Source organism: Sceloporus undulatus, chromosome 5, assembly GCF_019175285.1.
Source record: "Sceloporus undulatus isolate JIND9_A2432 ecotype Alabama chromosome 5, SceUnd_v1.1, whole genome shotgun sequence".
Classification (NCBI taxonomy): domain Eukaryota; kingdom Metazoa; phylum Chordata; class Lepidosauria; order Squamata; family Phrynosomatidae; genus Sceloporus; species Sceloporus undulatus.
In genome coordinates this window covers 180,214,131-180,233,776 of record NC_056526.1, presented here as the reverse complement: position 1 = coordinate 180,233,776, position 19,646 = coordinate 180,214,131, and the positions used below count along the sequence as shown (strand labels likewise).

General features: G+C 41.4%; 1 protein-coding gene across 11 annotated transcripts in view; it reads right to left on the bottom strand.

The window, feature by feature from the left end:
* The window catches only part of SEC31A (SEC31 homolog A, COPII coat complex component), a 75,114-nt gene extending 58,773 nt beyond the window's left edge, over nt 1-16,341 (bottom strand). For 6 of the 11 annotated variants that reach the window (XM_042467137.1, XM_042467138.1, XM_042467139.1 and 3 more), the window contains exons 1-6: nt 16,169-16,341; nt 6,605-6,684; nt 5,162-5,285; nt 2,970-3,168; nt 2,768-2,863; nt 2,143-2,283 (exon numbers count right to left, since the gene is read on the bottom strand). In XM_042467137.1, the coding sequence (XP_042323071.1) occupies nt 2,143-2,283; nt 2,768-2,863; nt 2,970-3,168; nt 5,162-5,285; nt 6,605-6,683 (639 nt within the window). In that variant the 5' untranslated portion in view covers nt 6,684; nt 16,169-16,341. The remainder of the gene's footprint in view (nt 1-2,142; nt 2,284-2,767; nt 2,864-2,969; nt 3,169-5,161; nt 5,286-6,604; nt 6,685-16,168) is intronic. The other 5 variants (XM_042467141.1, XM_042467142.1, XM_042467143.1 and 2 more) reach the window with 2 other exon arrangements.
* Between the last annotated feature and the right edge of the window lie 3,305 nt (nt 16,342-19,646).

The following is a 19,646-nucleotide window of genomic DNA, read 5'->3' as shown; positions in this document are numbered from 1 at the left end:
TAAAGGAAAAACTCACCTACCTTCTAAATAAATGCATTACAGTTCAAGAGTTGTTGACCAAGACTGATACTACTGAGAGCCATTGGAACACAAAACTATCTGCTATGTGAATATAATTACATTGGACTGTGGAAAGGCTGAGGATGGTTAACCAGTTGAAGAATAGACAGGTCTAGAATGAATCATGGAACCTCCCAGTATAAGCTGTAGGTCAATCAGGGTAAGTTGGGGAGGCTAGCTGGGTCCACGTGTTGCTGCACCACCATAAAACAGCTTGCATAGTGAGGTACTGTACTGGATTTTTTTTTACACAACTTTATGAAAAGTACAACCACCAGCACAAAAGCGAGTTGCATGGGCATAACATGCCAATAGATCCTGACCTAAGTAAAATTCTGATCCAGCAATTCACATTGTAATTCAAAATCTATTTTCACATGCTTTGTCTTCTGTGAACCCAACTTAAGAAAGGGCCTTCTCTGTGGTGGCGCCTCTATTGTGGAATTCCCTCCCTTTGGAGGCCCAGCTGGATTGGAGCCAACAATGGAATAATTTTGGCACCAAAACAAAACTTGAATTTTTATTAAATTCTTTGGGCCTAACTGATTTTGCATGTCTTATGGTTGCATTATGTAAAATTGTTTTAACTGGTTTTAATTAAAACCATTTAATCTATTTTTAATCTTTTCAAACTCTTGTTACTGTTTATTGTTTTAAATTGATTTTATTGTAAGTTGCCCTGAAATCTTTGGATATAGGGCGTGTTATTTAAATTTTCTAATAAATAACTAATAAAATTCAGGCTAAGGCTAAGAACAGGAAAGTGGAGAAATAGAGTTGCTGACGACAAGGTGACTTGGAAGTTTCTCATTCATAGGGTCACTGCAAGTTGATGTTGACTTAACAGAAGTTAACAATGACTTGGAGGACAAAATTGGAGGCATACTTATCAAAGTTGCAGATGACACCAAATTAGGAGGAATAGCTAATACCCCAGAGGACAGTACCAAAATTCAAAACGACCTGAATAGACTAGAAAGCTGGGCCAAAGCTAACAAAATGAAATTCAACACAGAGAAATGTAAGGTACTGCACTTAGGGCGGAAAAATAAAATGCACAGATATAGGATGGGTGACACCTATCTGAATGAATCTACGTGTGAAAGGGATCTGGGAGTCCAAGTGGACCACAAGTTGAACATGAGTCAACAGTGCAACGTGGCAGCTAAAAAGGCCAATGCAATTTTGGGCTGCATCAATAAAAGTATACTGTCTAGATCAAGGGAAGTAATAGTGCTACTATACTTTGCTCTGGTCAGGCCCCACCTGGAATATTGTGTCCAGTTCTGGGCACCACAATTTTAAAAGGATGTGGAAAAACTGGAGCATGCTCAAAGGAGAGCGACTAAAAGGGTAAAGGGTTTGGAAGCCATGCCCTATGAGGGAGCTTGGGATGTTCGGCCTGGAGAAGAGAAGGTTAAGAAGTGATATGATAGCCCTGTTTAAATATTTGAAGGGATGTTATATTGAGGAGGGAGCAAGCTTGTTTTCTGCTGCTCCAGAGACTAGGACCCAGAACAATGGATGCAACATACAGCAAAAAAGATTCCATCTCAACATTAGGAAGAACTTCCTGACAGTAAGGGCTGTCCGACAGTGGAACACACTCCCTTGGAATGTAGTGGAATCTCCCTCCTTGAAGGTCTTTAAACAGTGGCTGGATGGCCATCTGTCGGGGATGCTTTGATTTGTATTTCCTGCATGGCAGGGGCTTGGACTGGATGGCCCTTGCGGTCTCTTCCAACTCTATGATTCTATGATAACAAAAACCAAGTTGTGAGGCTTTATACATGATGGTCAATAGGTCCACATCCTATTGTTTACAACCATGGCCATGGTCAAGCATTAGGATATTTATTGTAAATATGCTAAGCGGGATGGGAAAAGGCTGATTCACTTCAATTTGACTGCTCTTGCCAATAGGAGAAGCTAAACAAAGTAACAACTTCCTATCCATAGTTTAACAAGCTATTTGACTAGAGATCTCATGTGGCTCCTCTCCTAAAAACCTGCATCATACAGCAGGGATTATGCTAGTCACCAGGTTGGGGAAGGTTTATAACAAACTGGATGAATAGTTACCCGGTTACTGTGGTCACTGACTTTGATGATAGGCTCATTTTTCCTGAGATCCCACACTGTAGCACGGCCACTGGGACTGGCAGAAGCCAAAATATGCTGGACTTGCCTGTTCCATGCAATGCAGCTGATGTCTTCAGGAGGCTATTGGAAATGGAAAATACACTGGCATCAACCTCCACAGGCCAAACTGTCATCATGAATCACCAAAGAATGTAACACCACACAGACACAGCTCTATCACAGCTGCAGTTCTCTAACGTCACATAAATTAATACTACTCCCTTTCTGGAAATTAACTTTAAAAGGATAATCATCACAAAACTGGATTTCTAGACACACCTGCACAATAAGCATCAGAAAACAATATAAGCTGACCATAATCATATAAACTTTTTATAACTTTTAATTATTTCAGCCATTACCCAATGTAAAAAGAAAAAAGAGGACTTCTGGAATCTTTAAGACTAACAGATTTATTTTTTATTTCAGGAAAAAGACCATAAATATCATTCTAAAATAAATCTGTTAGATGCCACACATTTCTTTCTCTTTATGCTGCAAGTGACAAATATTTTGCTAGCCACTGGCTATCTTAACACTGCTGGACAAAATATATATTCTGTACCTGTGTCTTGGCCCCTGGAGTCATTGGTGTTGCAAAGTTGTTTAAATCCCAGATGTAGATCTCAGACTCATTAGCACCTGAGGCTACTAGGTTTGTCTGTAACAGAAAGGATACAGATCCAGGCAATTAGAATTAAGTATCATCTAATCAACTCTTATTTTCACACTATGAATAATATGGGAAGGGAATAGTGGTAACTAACCTGGAATAGGTTGACATCCAGAGCTCTTACAGGTCCTGTGTGTTTGTCTTTCTGTGCAATTACAACTTCATTTTCGCCGGCTAATATTTTAGCAGGGTCATATAAAATTATATTTCCATTTTCACCACCTGCAATAAGTACACCTGAAAGATTTCCATCAGATGCCATTTTGTGAGGGCCCCATATCAGCTTGTGATACCTGCAAATCAATTTCAATACAATGGGTTACTTAGAGAAATCCATTCTTCTCTCAGTCAAATCACACAACCAAGGAGTTTAATCTTCCCACATTGCGATCAGGACAGCAGTGTAGTTCCGTGATGCTAGCAGGTAATTTTTATCCAAACATCCACGCAAGCATTCTCTAACTGTGTTGAGGAGAGACACAAGAAGGGGAAATGTAGTCAGCCCCTAGACCTGTTGCCATTTTTATGGGACAGAAGAGGCTCTCTTCTTCATCCAGCTACTCTTTGTGGGATGGGCAGGAGAGGTGGTGGAAAAGGAGAGGGCTTCTGTGCTTATTATAGCAGATTAGAAAATGTCTGACCAGGGCTTCAGAGATGACAAGCTGGGTGATCTTACCTATATTGCGGGTTTGCTACAAAAATAAATTAGTATAAATTCTGAGAATGAGAATTTCAGCATTTTAAACACTAAACCAGTAAGGCCTTACCATTTTAAATTTTTAAATAAGGATGAGCCGTTTCCAGGGATCTGAGGCCATCCTACCATTGCATCTGAGAGGGCCTAAAACAGTTCCTCTCCAATGATAAATAGTATCCTTGGAGCTAGAAGGGGATACTATTCCCCCTGCAAATGCTTGAGAGGACAGCATGCAATTCATAGGGTGCACTTTGCCACCCTGCTTTAGAATTTCACAATACTACACATCTGCCATACACATTTTTGGGAGAGAAAATGTTTGATCTGCTTATGCTACACATAATCCTATACAACAGTCTGAGTAAGCCAGGCACCTCTAACGGCAACAAAAGCAGTCAACACAGGCACATAGTTTTCTTTTGACAGTGTATCTGCTATGAAAGATTCATGGCATTGGTCCAATGTCAACAGAAAGTTTTCAACTCCTTCACTACTTTAAGAGGAGCCTCATTTGCTCTCATTGACATTGTTAAGGCTGCTTTGTCACAAAAAAAAACCAAAAAAAAAAAAAAAATAAAACAGCTGCTATTATATATGCTATTAAAAACATCAGCTAGCAGAATTCTTCCTGTTAGGAGAATGTATGTTCAGGCTGCTTCAAAGCAACAAACCATGCAAGGAATTCCAAGATCACCTTTGCAGATCAAGGGCACAATCTATTGGGGAGGGGGTATTCATTGAAGACAGGAGCATGGGCAAATCCCTGGTCTGTGCATTAGATTGTTGGGGTGGTAAAAGAAGTATCCGAATGAGAGAAACTTCTCATAATCTCTGTTGTAGCTCTTTGTTTATGAGGTCAGAAAGGAAGGAACCAAGCAGAGCTATACCATTTAGTGAGTCACGAAACCATTGTTTCAAGTTGCAGCAGACCAGGAGCATGCTACTCTCCCTCCAACCTTCCTGACCCATCAAGTATAGGAAAGACACAAGGGACTGTTAGGGTCCTGCTCTGTGTAAGGCTCAAAAGAATGACCCCTCTCTTCCATAGCTTGCTTTGGTATGCTTTCTGTGGCTTGGGCAAAGGAACTTTAATTTCTGGGCTGGCACCGCACATCTGGCATTACCAGGTTATGTCAAATACATAGTTACATGCCTGGTTTAGTGTGGCAATGAAACTATGTGCTCTCTCTGTGTGCACAGGTCTCCAGGACCAGACACAGGCAACATAAGCATTTGGCTCTGAGTGTGGAGGCTTTGGCCTGGAGTGGTTTGTATCCAAGTCTTATATTTACTGCCATAAAAATAACAAAGCACATCTGGAGAAAAAAATGCCTCCAGATTGGGCATGCTCTAGTCTAGGAGTAGTAAAACTTTGGGCCACAGATATCATGGATAACTTTTCTCATAAAAGCTGCATGATTTGTTGCTCTTGGAATATACCGGCTAGAACTTTTTCAGTGTTGAAGTGTAAAACACCAGCCTTCCTTTAGTGCTCTAAAGGGCTAGCATTCAAATCCTGACTTTTCTACATAAGATTGTGTTGTATGGTTATTGTAAGCAAATAAACAGCTTTTTAAAACTGCACATACCTATGAGTGGAGGAGAAAGTGGCACAGGACTTCATTTCCAGTGATGGATCTGTCAAGTCAAGTTCAAATATTTCCAGGGAGGCATTTGTACTGAAGCTAGCATCCAACTGCTGAGCAGAGGTACCTGAACAGAAACATGCCATTTGTTATTATAAAAATGTCACTTTTGTATCCCAAAATAATTCCAAACATTTATGCCTAATCTTGTTTTTAAATTTAAAAAGCCCTAATTGCTACTAATACTGCTCTTAACCAAAACTGCATCCCTTTTATGTTTGTGACCTTTGATCACTTGTAGTATCTCTTTCACACAGAAAGGTATTCACAATTATAAAGGAAAAAAGGAACCAAATATGCCATAACAATAGGGGACTAATAAAGAAAGCTGAATAAGCACTGAATAAACTTAGTGACTTCTATCAAGGCTTCAAACTGTACACAGACACCTATTTTATTATTATTATTATTATTATTATTGTTATTATTATTATTAACCTTTATTTATAAAGCGCTGTAAATTTACACAGCGCTGTACATACAATCTTTTAGTTAGACGGTTCCCTGCCCTCAGGCTTACAATCTAAGAAGGCATGACACAAAAGGAGAAGGGAGTGGTGGTGGGGAATGAGATCAGGTCCAGCAGTTCTTCTCCACCTCCGAGGCCTGGACCAAGGCAGATGGACTGGAAGGAAGACCCATAAAACACACTGGGCCATGCTTTCAATAACAACACACACACACACACACACACACACACAGAATTATGATGAAACCAAAATTCACATTCTTTGTAATGACTGTAAACCATGCAACCCAGAGAAGTCATATGACAAATTAACAAATTCTGTTGTATAGGTGGTTTGAAGATAAACTGATGGAGAGTTTTGGAGATCAGAGTTCAGTTTTGCACTTGAGCATAAAAACTTACTGAGTGAGTTTGGGTAAATCACACTCTCTCAGCCTCAGAGAATGGCAACGGCAATGGCAAACCCCTTCTGAAGAAAATTCAGAAAATAAAAACTATATGATAGGATTGCCTTAGGGCTGCCATAAGCAAAAAATAACTTGGAGGCACACCACAACACCAAAAGTTCTATTAATGATTATGAAAACTAAATAGAACTTCCATATACACTGATACAGTCTACCTCTAAACACCAGATGCTAGGGCCAAATAACAAATACATATATTCCATCTCCTTCATGCTCTACTTGTAACAAAAAAGCTAGGTGGGTGTCCCCACAATACAATTCTCATGCTTTATTTAGGGCAAGCATAAATTAAACTGAAACAACTCAGACCTCCTTCCCAAAAGGCACAGTTTTTGTTTGCTGGGAAAGCAATACCAAATTGCTAAATGATCAGTCAACTATGGGATTTTCTTCAATTATGAGCTTCAGCTGCAATTGTAACAAATGGATTCAGTCTCTTTCAAAACTTACCAGTAGCCAAGTAAATGGGATGGTGGTGAGACGGACTCCATGCCTGCATGGCAGTACGGTCTATCTCTTTTAGCTTCATCCTGTTAAAGTTATAATAGGCAGGTTAACGCTAAGTAGAAATAAAGGCTGGAGGAGGAAATCATTTTCAAACCAAAACTTTACAAGGGAAAAATGTATTCATAATTTTATTTAAATATTAATTGGAAGAAATGAACATGCTTGTGTTAAATTAGTTTTCAGAATATTCAACATTCCAGAATAGATCTGCTTGGTTGCAACCTAAACCAGGATCTTTCTATACTGAATTAAAAGTAGGACCCATTGTGTTTAATGGAGCTCACTCCTGTAAATAGGTACAGGATGGTAGCCTTAATTTAAGCATAGCGAGAATCTGGTTCTCCCAATAAGAATTTACTCAAACATGAAACTGCTTCTGTTTTTCCCAAGGTATTCCACAGTTTAATTCCAATTACTGCTATTAGTAACTGAAAAGTCAAGACATACTCATTAGAGGATGTCTTTAAAAAATGTACACTTGGCTCTCACTTTTTGTGGACTTAGAGTCTGCAGGAGGGACAAAATGGTGACATGTGCCCATGGGTGGCCCCACACGTACACTTCAGGAGCACACGCCATTATTTTTAATGGGACTCAAATATTTGCGAGTTGTCATGGGGGTGGGTGGGTCCTGGAACGTATCCCCCGCAAATTAGGAGGGGTTACTGCATTTGCATTAACAGTTTGATGCCAGCCTGCATACCCCTGAGGCAACTGGAAAAGGTTGGATGTTTGTCCAGATGATCAACTTTCCCTATTAGATTTTAGCCCCTTTCTTACAAGCCCTGTTTGTGTGATAATACAGCAAGCAATCCTGCACACACATAGCAGTAGAAAGGAGGAAGACATGAGCCTGGTTGTCGGATAGGATGCGTTTTGCTGTAAGGGGATACAGCTCCCTGTTTTCCCCACATGGATTGATATGCACTCTGGGGAAGCATCAAGCATCCGACAAAAGAATTTATACTGAAGCTGAAGTGGTCTCAAAGCAAAGCTGGGAGATGACCTGTTGAGAATTGAATTTGGAACAGTATTCTCAGGCTCTCTATGGAAGGCCAAGCTAAGTAACTACTACTCAAAGTGGTGGTCTGTGGACCAGTGCTGACTTATGACAAATTTCCGGGGGGGGGGGGGGAAAAAAAAATCTATGGTAACAAATATAATGCCAGTTCCAGGCAGTTCTCTCACATTGGATAGCTTAAGCAGAATCAAGCTCAATGATATTCTGCCAGTTATATCTTTTTAGTTCTTATCTGAGAACAGGGAAGGCAACAGAAGCAGAGGTTGATGTTCAAACCCATAACAGACCATATCACCACACAGTCGGCTGAAAATCAACCTCAAATGCAACCCATAAGTCAATCTGCACTTTCTAGTTTGAGGGCTGCTTTTTGGGCTGGTTTTTTTGCACTGGGTGATGGTGGTTGGGATAATAAAATGCAATCCACCATAGTTGGGGCCATTTAGAGAGTCTTTTTTATCCCCAAAATTCAAACATGGGAAGGGGCTGCAAATAAGAGTCTGGGACCACTTCAGAGCAAGTGCTGTGGGGGACACTATGAAGCCACTAAGAATGTACAGCAGGATGATTCTAACGCTTTGCCTCTGCTATGATCCAGTCCAAAATTGTGCCATGCATCATCAGACTAATTGTGTTAGTTACAGTATACTGTAGCCATTTATCCAGTAACTACTCAGTGAAATGTAGGATACACTGTATTGTATTTTAATCCTATTATGGTCTAAATCAGTCCTACTCAAAGTGGACCAGTACCTGTCAGCATCCTTTTGGCTGTTGGTCTTTCCAAGAGAGAGAAAAAAAAAACAGTTGTAGACAAATGGGCATGAATATGGTACTCATCCTTGGTGCAATAAGAAAAAAAAACCTTGCTTGTTCCTTGCATAGATAACTTAAGAAGAACTGGTTTAAGTCATGCTGCACAATGTCTAAAGAAACGTATTTATGAAGCATTTAATTAAGTTAGCAGTTAAAATATTTGCTCATTAAACATGGACAAAATTCTATTCTTGCATAAAATTTAAACAAAAGCTTTAACTCTGTTGGGAGTCCCAATTAAAGATGACACATTGAATCGATAGGCTTTTCCTATGGGTTGGTCCACCAACAGATGAGTCAATGGGTCTACTCTAGTTGGGACTAATCAACATAATACAGGCTCAAATCTTCTTGGGCAGAGATTTCAAAGGGTGACACAAATGCATTCCAGTTCATGAATAGTGATTCAACCTACAGGCTTCTAAAGTTAATTATTTCCCCAATGTATACAGAATGTTCTGCATTCAAAACTTCACACTAGTCAAGGTAAATCCTAATAAATTGCCTAATCTGCTCCTAAAGGACCCCAAGCGTTTGCTATCTACCTCCTCCAGCCCCAAAGATGGACCATATGGAACTCCATTACCTACTGTAGCTAAGCTAGCATAAGCAGCTCACACGTCAACAGTTCTGGTACTGTACTATCTTTGCTTCAAGTCTTGTCTAAAGATATGTAGACTGCAGAGTACACAAAGACTAAGAAAATTATAAATTAGGGGCTGTGATACATTTTTCATTATTGTGTGCATCTCACCCACATACATTCTAAAATAAATATATACCACTAGTAGTCCACTAGATCATGCTGTCATATAAATGGAAAGGTTTAAATGTCCTGTCACTTTCTCAGTGATTAGAACTTGGAACATCATGTTAATGGAGAAATTAACTGAGCAGAGGATAGATAGGTCTTACCTAGTCTGGTCTGTTCCAACATGTCCCTTATTATGTTTTAATAAGCAATTCAGTTACTGGCTGTTAAGACACTACACCATTCTTCCTCTTTCCCTTTAGTTAAGCCATCTCGTAATAGCAATAATTTAAAAGGTGATAAGTAGTTCATTGATCACTATCTTAACTATCACTACATTGAAAGAACACAGTCTTCAAACTTTTCAGGCTTTCGGAACCTTTTAATCTCAACCTGTTCGATATCTAGAGTCCAAAACACACTGCAGTAATAATCCAGTTTGAGCCTACTTTAACTGCCGTGGCTCAGTGCTAGGGAATCCTGGGAATTGTAGTTTATTGTTGCAACAGAGCTCTCTGACAGAAAAAGCCAAATGTCTCACAAAACTAGTTCCCAGAATTCCCTAACATTGAACCAGGGCAGTTAAAATAGTGTCAAACTGGATTATTTCTGCAATGTGTTTTGGACCAATCTTGCCTATTTCTCTCTCTCTCTCCTAATTTCCTTCCATACCCAGGATCCCCCCCCCCAATTAAAACAATTTTTGGGGTAAAACTTCCATTTAAGATGACAACTGTGGTTGTGCACATGCAGCTCTGCACTGGCATGGACCAGCCTGGATTCCTGAATAACCCAATGAAGATCACAGGCCTATGTTTACAAAAATGCTTCTCATGCAGAGATCTGGTAACTGGGTGCAACTTCCTTCAGAATGATGCCAGCTGAAGGTTTTCTGCTGCACTGTGAGTGAAGCCTCTCTGGAAGATATTATGGTTGAAGAATATAAGTACAGTAGATAAATCATAAAGCAAAAGGTAAAGGTTTTCCCTTTGACAAGGTTGTCAAGTCTGTAGATACTGACTGTATCTACTGTACTGACTGTATATAAATCTGTACCTGTAGATAAGACTGTACCAAGTCTTATAGATAAATCATAAATACCTTCTATATGTTCTTGTTGGCAATGGCAACTCCAACTGATAACAAGGTCAACTGGGCACACTAAGCTAAAACCCATTGAATATATGTTTGTTGAAGCATTGGCGGATTCTGGGAGATGTAACTTGCTTTGATTCTGTGCATGAGGCTTGTGCATTAAGTCCACCAGCACAGTAACAAGAAAGCTATGGAACACTACTATGCCGAATGTGGATAATTTCCACCTACATCCCTCCACCCAAGTAATTATGGCCCGTAAAATGGATCTCATTCTGACAACCAACAGTCCAGGATTTTATTCTATCTACAGTTTTGGCTTAATATTTTATCTAAAACATCAAGTGAGAAATCTCCACAGTATATTTCCCTTGAATGTGAAACAAGATAAAAGAACAAAATGGAAAATAGAAAGACCACAAACTTTCACATAACTATCACTCTTCTTCAAGGATAATTTACCAAGTGCTTTAACTGGCAATCACATAGGCTCTGTACAGATGGGCCCTTTGCGGCACACCCATGACGTGCTAGGGTTGCCTTGGGGTGGCGCATACACACGCCCTGCAACCCTAGCACGTGATGAGGGTGTTGCAGCTGCGCAGCACCAACCACACAGTGTGCACAGCTATGATGTCGCAGCTGCGCAGCATCCAAATAGTGCTGCGCAGCTGTGGCGCCATTGAGATGTCTTTGTAGGTTTGCAGCGGCGCAACAGCACTGCAAAAAAGAGCCGCTTTTAATGCGCCTTTGTTGCTGCACAGCAGCATCACACAGTTTGCTGCTGCGGAGCAAAGAGAGGCGCCTCCCTAGTGCCTCTTTTTGGCGGTCTGTACCCCGCCATGGACACACATAGGACAACAACGACACATAAAACAGCCCTTGGGGTTCTCACATTCTTCAGCCACTTATCTTGCAAACAAAGGTAACTTTAATACAAAAGCTGCTGTAGCCCACCCTTACAACAAATTAGAACTGCATCTGCACTTCAGAAATAATTAGGGTTGACACCACTTTAACACCAGTTGGCTCAATGGTATGGAATACTGGGATTTGTAGCTTGGTGAGCTATTTAGCCTTTTCTCTCAGAGCTTTGGTACCACAACAAACTATAAATCCCAGGATTCCATAGCTAGATCCATGGCAGTTAAAGCAATCCCAATCTGCATTATTTCTGCAGTGGAGATGCAGCCTAGGACAGCAACAGTTATTCCAGAAATAGCTCTGAAAATTTCAGATCATTTTGCTTGAGGAGATTTGAAGATCTACAACTTTACTGCAGTTCTGGAAAAGCTGTAAAACTTTGCTTTCTTAGCAGGAGCTTTGCCAGTTAATTCATATGTGGCTCTTGTTTTAAGCTCTACTACTGCTTTGTTTTATATTAGTTTTATAATTTTTCTTCCTTGTTACACATACAAGTTTTTAGGAAAGCATGTTTAAAATTAGCAACTAAAATAATATGATCTGCCAGAGTGCCACAGAAGTACAAATGTAATTTTAAATATGTAGAAAATACCGTTTAATTTCAGAATTCTTTTGCTGAGTATGAGAGAAGGGAAGGGAAGTTAACTAACAGTCAACTTCAACGGTTTTTGTATTACATTTACCTTTGTTCAGAATGATAAAAAACAAGATAGGGTCATTTCTCTCATTTGTTCTACTTCTGCCGGTATTAACAGCTTTTTATATTGTATTTGTCCTATCAGAAACTTAAATGTTCTAAGAAGAAAAACTGGAAGCAATGAAATATTATTATGACTATATTGTATTCTGTGTCCATAAGAGGTTATCATTTTTCCCCATTTAGGTTATCATATAAACACCATGTAAAGCCACATTTTCTGAAATAAGTATGCTTGATATAAGTGGCCTTGCATGCATCCAATAGGAATCTAGGAGTCATCCTCACGTGAAACGTAAAAATGTATATACTATACAATGAAACTAGAAGCTTTGATTCCTCAGGCCAAGTGAGAAATACAGTATTAACCTGTAACATGCCATAAATAAAATGGTTCATTACTCTTTAACCCTCAGGAAGATTGGATATTTTAATCCTCCACCTAAAAGCACTTTACAATATAGCCACCTGAAGAATTGGAAACAATGACCACAAGTTTCAGCCACCTGCCATGTACACATTGGAAAAACACAAAGACAAAGACAAAAGCTGCCACAATAAACATTGCCTCAAGAAATCAACTACATCTGTGTTACTTTTTTGGCACACATAGGCAGCTTATAGCTACGTAAACATTCCTACTTATATGAACACATTTTCTGCCTCCGGGTGTTTGGGAACAGTTAAATAACCTTCATAGTGCACCAAGAAACATTCCTGCAAACATGGGGCATTTTAATACCCTGAAATACATCTGAATTCTCTTACTGGAGTAAAAAATATCCCAAATTAAGGCACTTGCTAGAAATTAAGAGGTGTGGTTAAGAGGTGATAGGATAGCCCTGTTTAAGTATTTGAAGGCATGTCATATTGAGGATGGAGCAAGAGAATAGAATACGGAACAACAGATGCAAGCTACAGGAAAAGAGATTCCACCTCAACGTTAAGAGGAACTTCCTGACAGTAAGAGCTATTCAACAGTGGAACACACTCCCTCAGAAAGTAGTGGTGTCTCCTTCTTTGGAGGTCTTTAAACAGAGGCTGGATCGCCATCTGTCAAGGATGCTTTGATTAGGAGTTCCTGCATGGCAAAGGGTTGGACTCGATGGCCTTTGTGGTCTCTTCCAACTCTATGAATTTGAATTAACATTTTCACATACCATTTTATATAAAGATACCATTTCACTCTCCCACTGTATATACAGATTTTGGTATCCACGGGGGGTCCTGGAACCAAACCCCAAAAGATACCAAAGGCCCACTGTAATATGGGACAATGTTTTGCATTATTGTACTTGGAAAACCTTGTGCCTCTTGCTATTTTTAGGGATACTAAGAGAGCATGCAATGTTCCACGGTGCTCAGCCATGTAGAGAACCTTTGATACTGACACAGCATAGAATAAAGCACCACCTCTCATTTAGAGAGATTAGCAGGCAGGAGGACACGTATACAACCATGCCTGGTTTCTCTTTAAACCAGCATGTAACTAATTTAGCTGAGGAATATGTTAGATGTGTGCCAGGCAGCATTATGCCGGACTGCCTGCAGAATGGAGAGACCATTTAAAACATTCAGAATCAGTGCTACATAAACAAGAATGCATGCTTGTTATGCTGCACTAAAAAAATCCAAAACAACAACTTTTTACTAACTTTGCATTCAAGATTTCCAGTTCACCTGCAACTTTGCACTAAAAATATATGTATGTGTATACTTACATACTCCATCACTACCACACATCTTTAGCAAGAGTCCAAAGCAAAGGATTATGGAGTAAATACTCTACCCTAGATTATTTTTTATGCATACATTCTGAATGAAATGATCCTGAGTAAAAGTTTTGTATGTAAGTCACAAGCATATATCCTCGTGAAATTAAGATGCTGGCGGAAAAATGTTAACTCACAATCATTGAAGAGTGTGACACAAATCAATTAAGCCCACAATTTCCAACATTACTGGATGGGTGAAGAATTCAGATACTCAGCCGTGTTATAATCTGGAATATCAGTGTGAAAAGGCATCTTGTAGCACCTTTAAGATGAACAGAGGAAGACGCTGGTAGCATAAGCTTTTGTAGACTTAAGCCTACAAAAGCTTGTGCTACCACTCTGTTTTGCACAATTAGACTCGAGATCCCTTTGCAGGATGATCCCATCATTCAATACTACAGGAATTCAAACTAAAAGGAAAAGAGATTCCATCTAAACATTACGAAGAACTTCTTTACGGTAGCGGAGATGGTGGAATCTCCTTCTTGCTGTCAGGAGTGATTTGACTGTGTATTCTTGCATGCCAAAATGGAGTTGGACTGGACAGTCCTTGTGGTCTCCTCCAACTCTAATACATTTAGGCTGAAGTACACATTTTAGGAAACTTTTACAATGCACTTTTACGAATTAAAATGGGAGGTTCAAACATGAAAGAAATGGAAATAATTACAGGTGACTTTAGGCAAGTCACATGCTCTCAGCCTCAGAGGAAAGCAATGGCAAACCTCCTCTGAACAATTCAGGTTCAGATAGTTCACCTTAGGTTGCTGTAAATTGGAAATGACTTGTACAAAAAGTTGTTTCACATTAATGCAAAGTACACTCATAATATTTTGCACGTACAGTGAAATCCCCTTTCTTTTCTTAATAACTGCAGGCATATATAAATCATTTTTTCAACCAAATATAGAAAGAAATCTTGCAAACGTTAAACTCCGTTAATCCATTGGGTTCCACAGCCTCTAGTCTACCTCGCCATTTCTTTCTACCCTACAATTTCCAAGGCTTAGAAGAAATGAATGAGTCACAACTAACTGCTTACTCCTTTCCTCAATCAGCCAATGGAGAACAAAGATCTAAAACACACTGCAGAAATAATCCAGTTTGAGATTGCTTTAACTGCCCTGGCTGAGTGCTAGGGAATCCTGGGAATTGTAGTTTAGTGTGGCAACAAAGCTCTCAGACAGAGAGGGCTAAATGTCTCACAAAACTACAGTTCTCAGAATTCCCTAGCATTGAGCCAGGGCAGTTAAAGCGGTCTCAAACTAGATTGTTTTGGCAGTGTGTTTTGGATCACGCTGCAAAATCAGAAGGCAGCTCAGTCCAGGAGACACTCACTCTTTGAATCCAATTCCTATCCCTTTGTAACTTTGGGAGAGGGGGAAAAGGCCCCTTACTGGGGGGGAAAAAAGCAACCCAGCCTTTTAGGTCTAAAGCCTGGGTAGCAATGCTCCTTCTGCAATATGTCAGATCATGGCTCATCCTGACATCGTCTTCACCTGATAAATTCCAAGTTTTGATTGCAACACTTTGTTGTTGTGTGCTTTTAAGTCATTTCTGACTTATGGCGACCCTAAGGTGAACCGACCAAAGGGTTTTCATGGCAAGTTTCTTCAGAGGGTGGTCTGCCATTGCCTTCTCCTGAGGCTGAGAGAGTGTGACTTGCCCAAGGTGGGTTTCCATGGCTGAGCGGGGGGATTCAAACCCTGGTCTCTAGGGTCATAGTTGAATGTCCAAACCACCATTTGGGGGTAAACCCACCTCGAATAGTGGTTTAAGTGCTGGACTAAAGCTGTAGAGACCAGGGTTTGAATCCCTGCATGGCCATGAAACCCACTGGCCTTAGGCAAGTCACACTCCCTCAGAAATCCCTGGTGTCAAAAGATTTCTACATTACATATACATAACAACAGCAACAACAACAACAACATTGTAAATAATGCTTTGAGGGCTAGGCTCTGACTCAGTCCAAATGCATCTGAGGAAGTAGACTGAAGTCTATGAAAGCTCCTGCTGCCAATTCCTTTCTTTCAGTGAGTCCCAAAGGCGCAGCAGGGTCTCTCTCTCTCTGTCTCTCTCTCTCTGGAGACCTGGGTTCGAATCGTGACTCAGCCACGGAAACCCCACTCTCTCAGCCTCAGCATTGGTGGCAACGCTCCTTTGTTTGAGCAAACCTTGCCAGGATATATATAGTGTCCCATAAGTCGGAAACGACTTGAAGGCACACAACCACAACAACAACAACAACACCCAACCTGGGAATGCCACCATTTGCACACTCTGTAGTAAAATACACGCCCGAGGTGTAAACAAGCCAAAGAGGGGCTGAGAAATAGCCAAGACCCAAGTTTTGTTAAAGACGAAACAAAAAGGGAGGCGTTGGGGGACTCAGTCTGGGGACAAAATGGCTGGCTCCGTTCCGCCTCACCTGCCGCTCCTTTTGGGGGCTCTTTCCAGGAAAGGAAGGCCTCAGCCGCGGCCTCCGCCTCCTCCTCCTCCGTCGCCTCCCTGAAAGGCCCCCGAAGGAAGCTGCTCCACGTTCCGCTTCAACGTGGCAGCAGCAGCCGGAGCGCCGCCTCCAAGCCGCCGGCTTCCGGGACAAACTGACACCCGCCGCCCGCCGCTTGGGTTGGGCCTAGGCCTCGGAAGAGGAGGAGGCCGGGCCTAGTCGTAGTTGTGGTCGTAGGCGGCGAGCCTTTGGCCTCCTCTCAGAGGGGCTTCCATGAGGCCCGCCTCTAGTCTCGGGCAACCCTCGGCCAAACTCCATTAAATAAAAACACAACACAACACTGTTTGCTATTTTGGGTTTGTTTTTTGTGTGACTTTGAATTAACACTCTGACATGCCAATGGCGCGTGTGTGTCTGTCCCTAGTTTCCACTCCTCTAAATGCATCTGAGGAAGTAGAGCGTAGTCTACAAAAGCTCATGCTGCCAACTTCTTAGTTTCAGTTAGTCTCAAAGGTGCCACAAGATCTCTCTACAAAGAATCAATGCAGTTTGATGATACCACTTTTAATTGCCACGGCTCAGTGCTGTGGAATTCTGGGAATTGTGGTTTTCTGAAACCTTTGGCCTTCTTGGAGTGCCAGTCTAGTTGCAGTGGCCCCCAAACTCTGCTCTTCTGTACTTCAGCTCCCAGAATCCCCGACTATTGATCAAGATGGCTGAGGCTTCTAGGAGCTGAAGTCCAAAATCTCTTAAAGGGCACAGTTTGGGGACCACTGGCGTAATGGTTCAAGTGTAGTGGAGTATGACTGGTGTTAGTCAATGGGCATCTTAGTCATGCTCAAAATGGAGGACATTTTGGAATTCTTCCTGGACAGGGGGTTGACTTGTAGGTCATGCCCTGGAAAAGGACTGGACTGGTCACTGATGCCACACCTTTTAAATAACTTTTAATCTTATGCTAGAGATTAAAGCACTTCTGTCCATGTGCAAAGGACAAACTCCACACCTTTTAATGAAGGTTGTCTTGTACTAGAGACAAGAGCACCTCTGCCCATATACGAAGGTCACTTGCTCTTCCCACTGAGGTTCCAGCCCAGCTGAATTAAGCCTCGACCGCAGCGTCTTCCTAATCACAAGGCCTCTGGGAAGTATGGAAAGCAACTCCTCTCCAACAGCAACTGGGAGACTGTCTAGCTGCTGAAAGAGAGCTGTGGGGCTGTCTGCAACAGGTGACAAAACGATCCTTTGAAATCGTGTGGAATTCACTGCCACAAGATACAGTTATGGTTGCCAGTTCATAGTTTTGTTTGATAGGGTAAAAAGGAGGCTAAATTAAGGGCTAAAGGTAATAAATGATAACTAGAAGCCATTGACAATTCAAAGTTGCTATGTGACAAGAAATTGCCAAACCTAACTGTAAGAGATGTGTGACAAGGGATAACCAAAATTGCATAGGTAGTATACTGGACATTCGCTGTACGGGAAATTTCTGTCCTGCGGTTAGACTAACGAGAAATATATAGGGGAGGGGGAGACATGGGGGACAAGGGGGCCACATGTTAACTTGCTAGCTTGCTGATGCTACACTAAGGATTGCAAATATAGACTTGCTTAGGTTGCTAGCTTAAGTTGCAGAAACTAAGAATGAGACATGGTGTAATTGTCTGGTCAAACTGAACACTTGTGACAGCTTGTGGTTTCTGTGCATAAAGGAGAGCCACCAGCCTACCTCCAACACTGGCTCCTCTTGAAGTAATTCAAAGGGTCAGTCTCTTTGCTATAGCAAATAAACAGCATATCTGAGCTACTGAACTTCTGGCTGTTGTCTCTGTCATTGTAAGTTTACTAATTACTGATTCCCGCCGTAACAGTTTCAAAAGATTTGATAAACCCATGGAGGATAGAGGCTATCAACAGTTGCAGGTCAAGTCTCCCTTTCCTTCAAATGTTCAAGAAGCCAGGAAGGTTTCATGGCCTCATTTGAGAAGACTTTCGCACAGCAGGCACATGGGATGCTCTGGGTTAGTTGGTGCTGATACAAATCCATATTTCAGATATTCCACACTATATTGCCTGCGCTTGTTTTGATTGCTTTTCTGCAGTCATATTAATAATAATAATAATACTTTATCCTTATATACCGCTATTCCTTTTTCAAGATCATAGCGGTGTACACATTAAAAAACAGTAAAAACAGCAAAAAACAGCGTTAAAACATCAAATAGCAATCTAAAAACAGATAATAAAACATCAATTCATAGGGGGAAAAGCTTGACGGAAAAGGGAAGTTTTATATTTTATTCTGAAACAATTTTTTTTAAAAAAAAATCATGCCAATCACAACAAAATACAGCTGAAAATATTAGTCTCAAGCCTGTGCTTGACAAAGTATAAAAGGACAGGTCCCTGTCTAGAGTAGTTTATAGCTTCGATGGGATGGGCTGACCAGAAGCCATTGCTTAGGAAGAGAATGTACTTTGCATGCAGATCCCAAGACACATGAGCAAGTGATCTTAAGCCCTATGAAAGGATCCAAAGCCCATTGTCATGACTTTTATAAAAACAGCAGAAGGCTGCTGATAGAATGACAGCTACAGGAGATTCTTCCACCTCTTTAATTCTCAAAGCAGGAGGCTGCTGTGTCAATGGGAGACAGCCTCCAGCTCCCAAAGCAGGAAGCAGAACTGACATCATAGCCTTCTGCTTTGGGAGTTAAGAGAAAGGAAGAATCTATGGATTTCTGCACCCCTTCCTGAAGCTGGAGGCTGATGTCTCCCATTCTAATAGCCTTCTGCTTTGAGAGTTAAGAGAATGAAGAATCCCCTGTACCAGTCCGGAAGCTGAAGACCCGTGTCAATGGCAGACCGCAGCCTGCCTCACACTCATTCACTCCCCAGTTCTCCTGCCTGCTTGGGAGCTGGAGGCTGTCTCCCTTTGACACAGCAGCCTCCAGCTTCAGGAATGGGGTGCAGGCCAGACAGGGAGGGCAGAGGAGCCCAGAAAGTCCTGCATGATCTCCTCCTTTTCCCCCAGAGGGTGTTTGAAACTCAGTGGGCAGATGGAGAAACCTTGTTTGCCTCATTACCTGGCTGCACCTTCTTTCAAAATACATTAAGGCTATGGTTTGTTTCTTCCAAAGGGCAGACACTTAGGGAGCAACACTGGCATTGCCAGGGTGGTGGTTGTGGCGTCACCCAGTTCAGCCCGTGCCCCCCATACCACCTAGTGATGCCTCTGCCACAAGGCTAGCATAGGCAAGAGGCTTCTCAGCCACTGCTCAACCAGCTACTTGGTTGCTACTCCCAGGATGTCTGGGTGGCAAAGGAAGCAGCGACCAATATTGTTTTGAATATGCAGTAGAATGGTAGACCTGATATCAGGAAATACATGTTGGAGGAGGGGGTGCTAGGGTTGTCAAGAGGAAAGGGGGCAATAACCACAAAAGGTTTGGGGACCA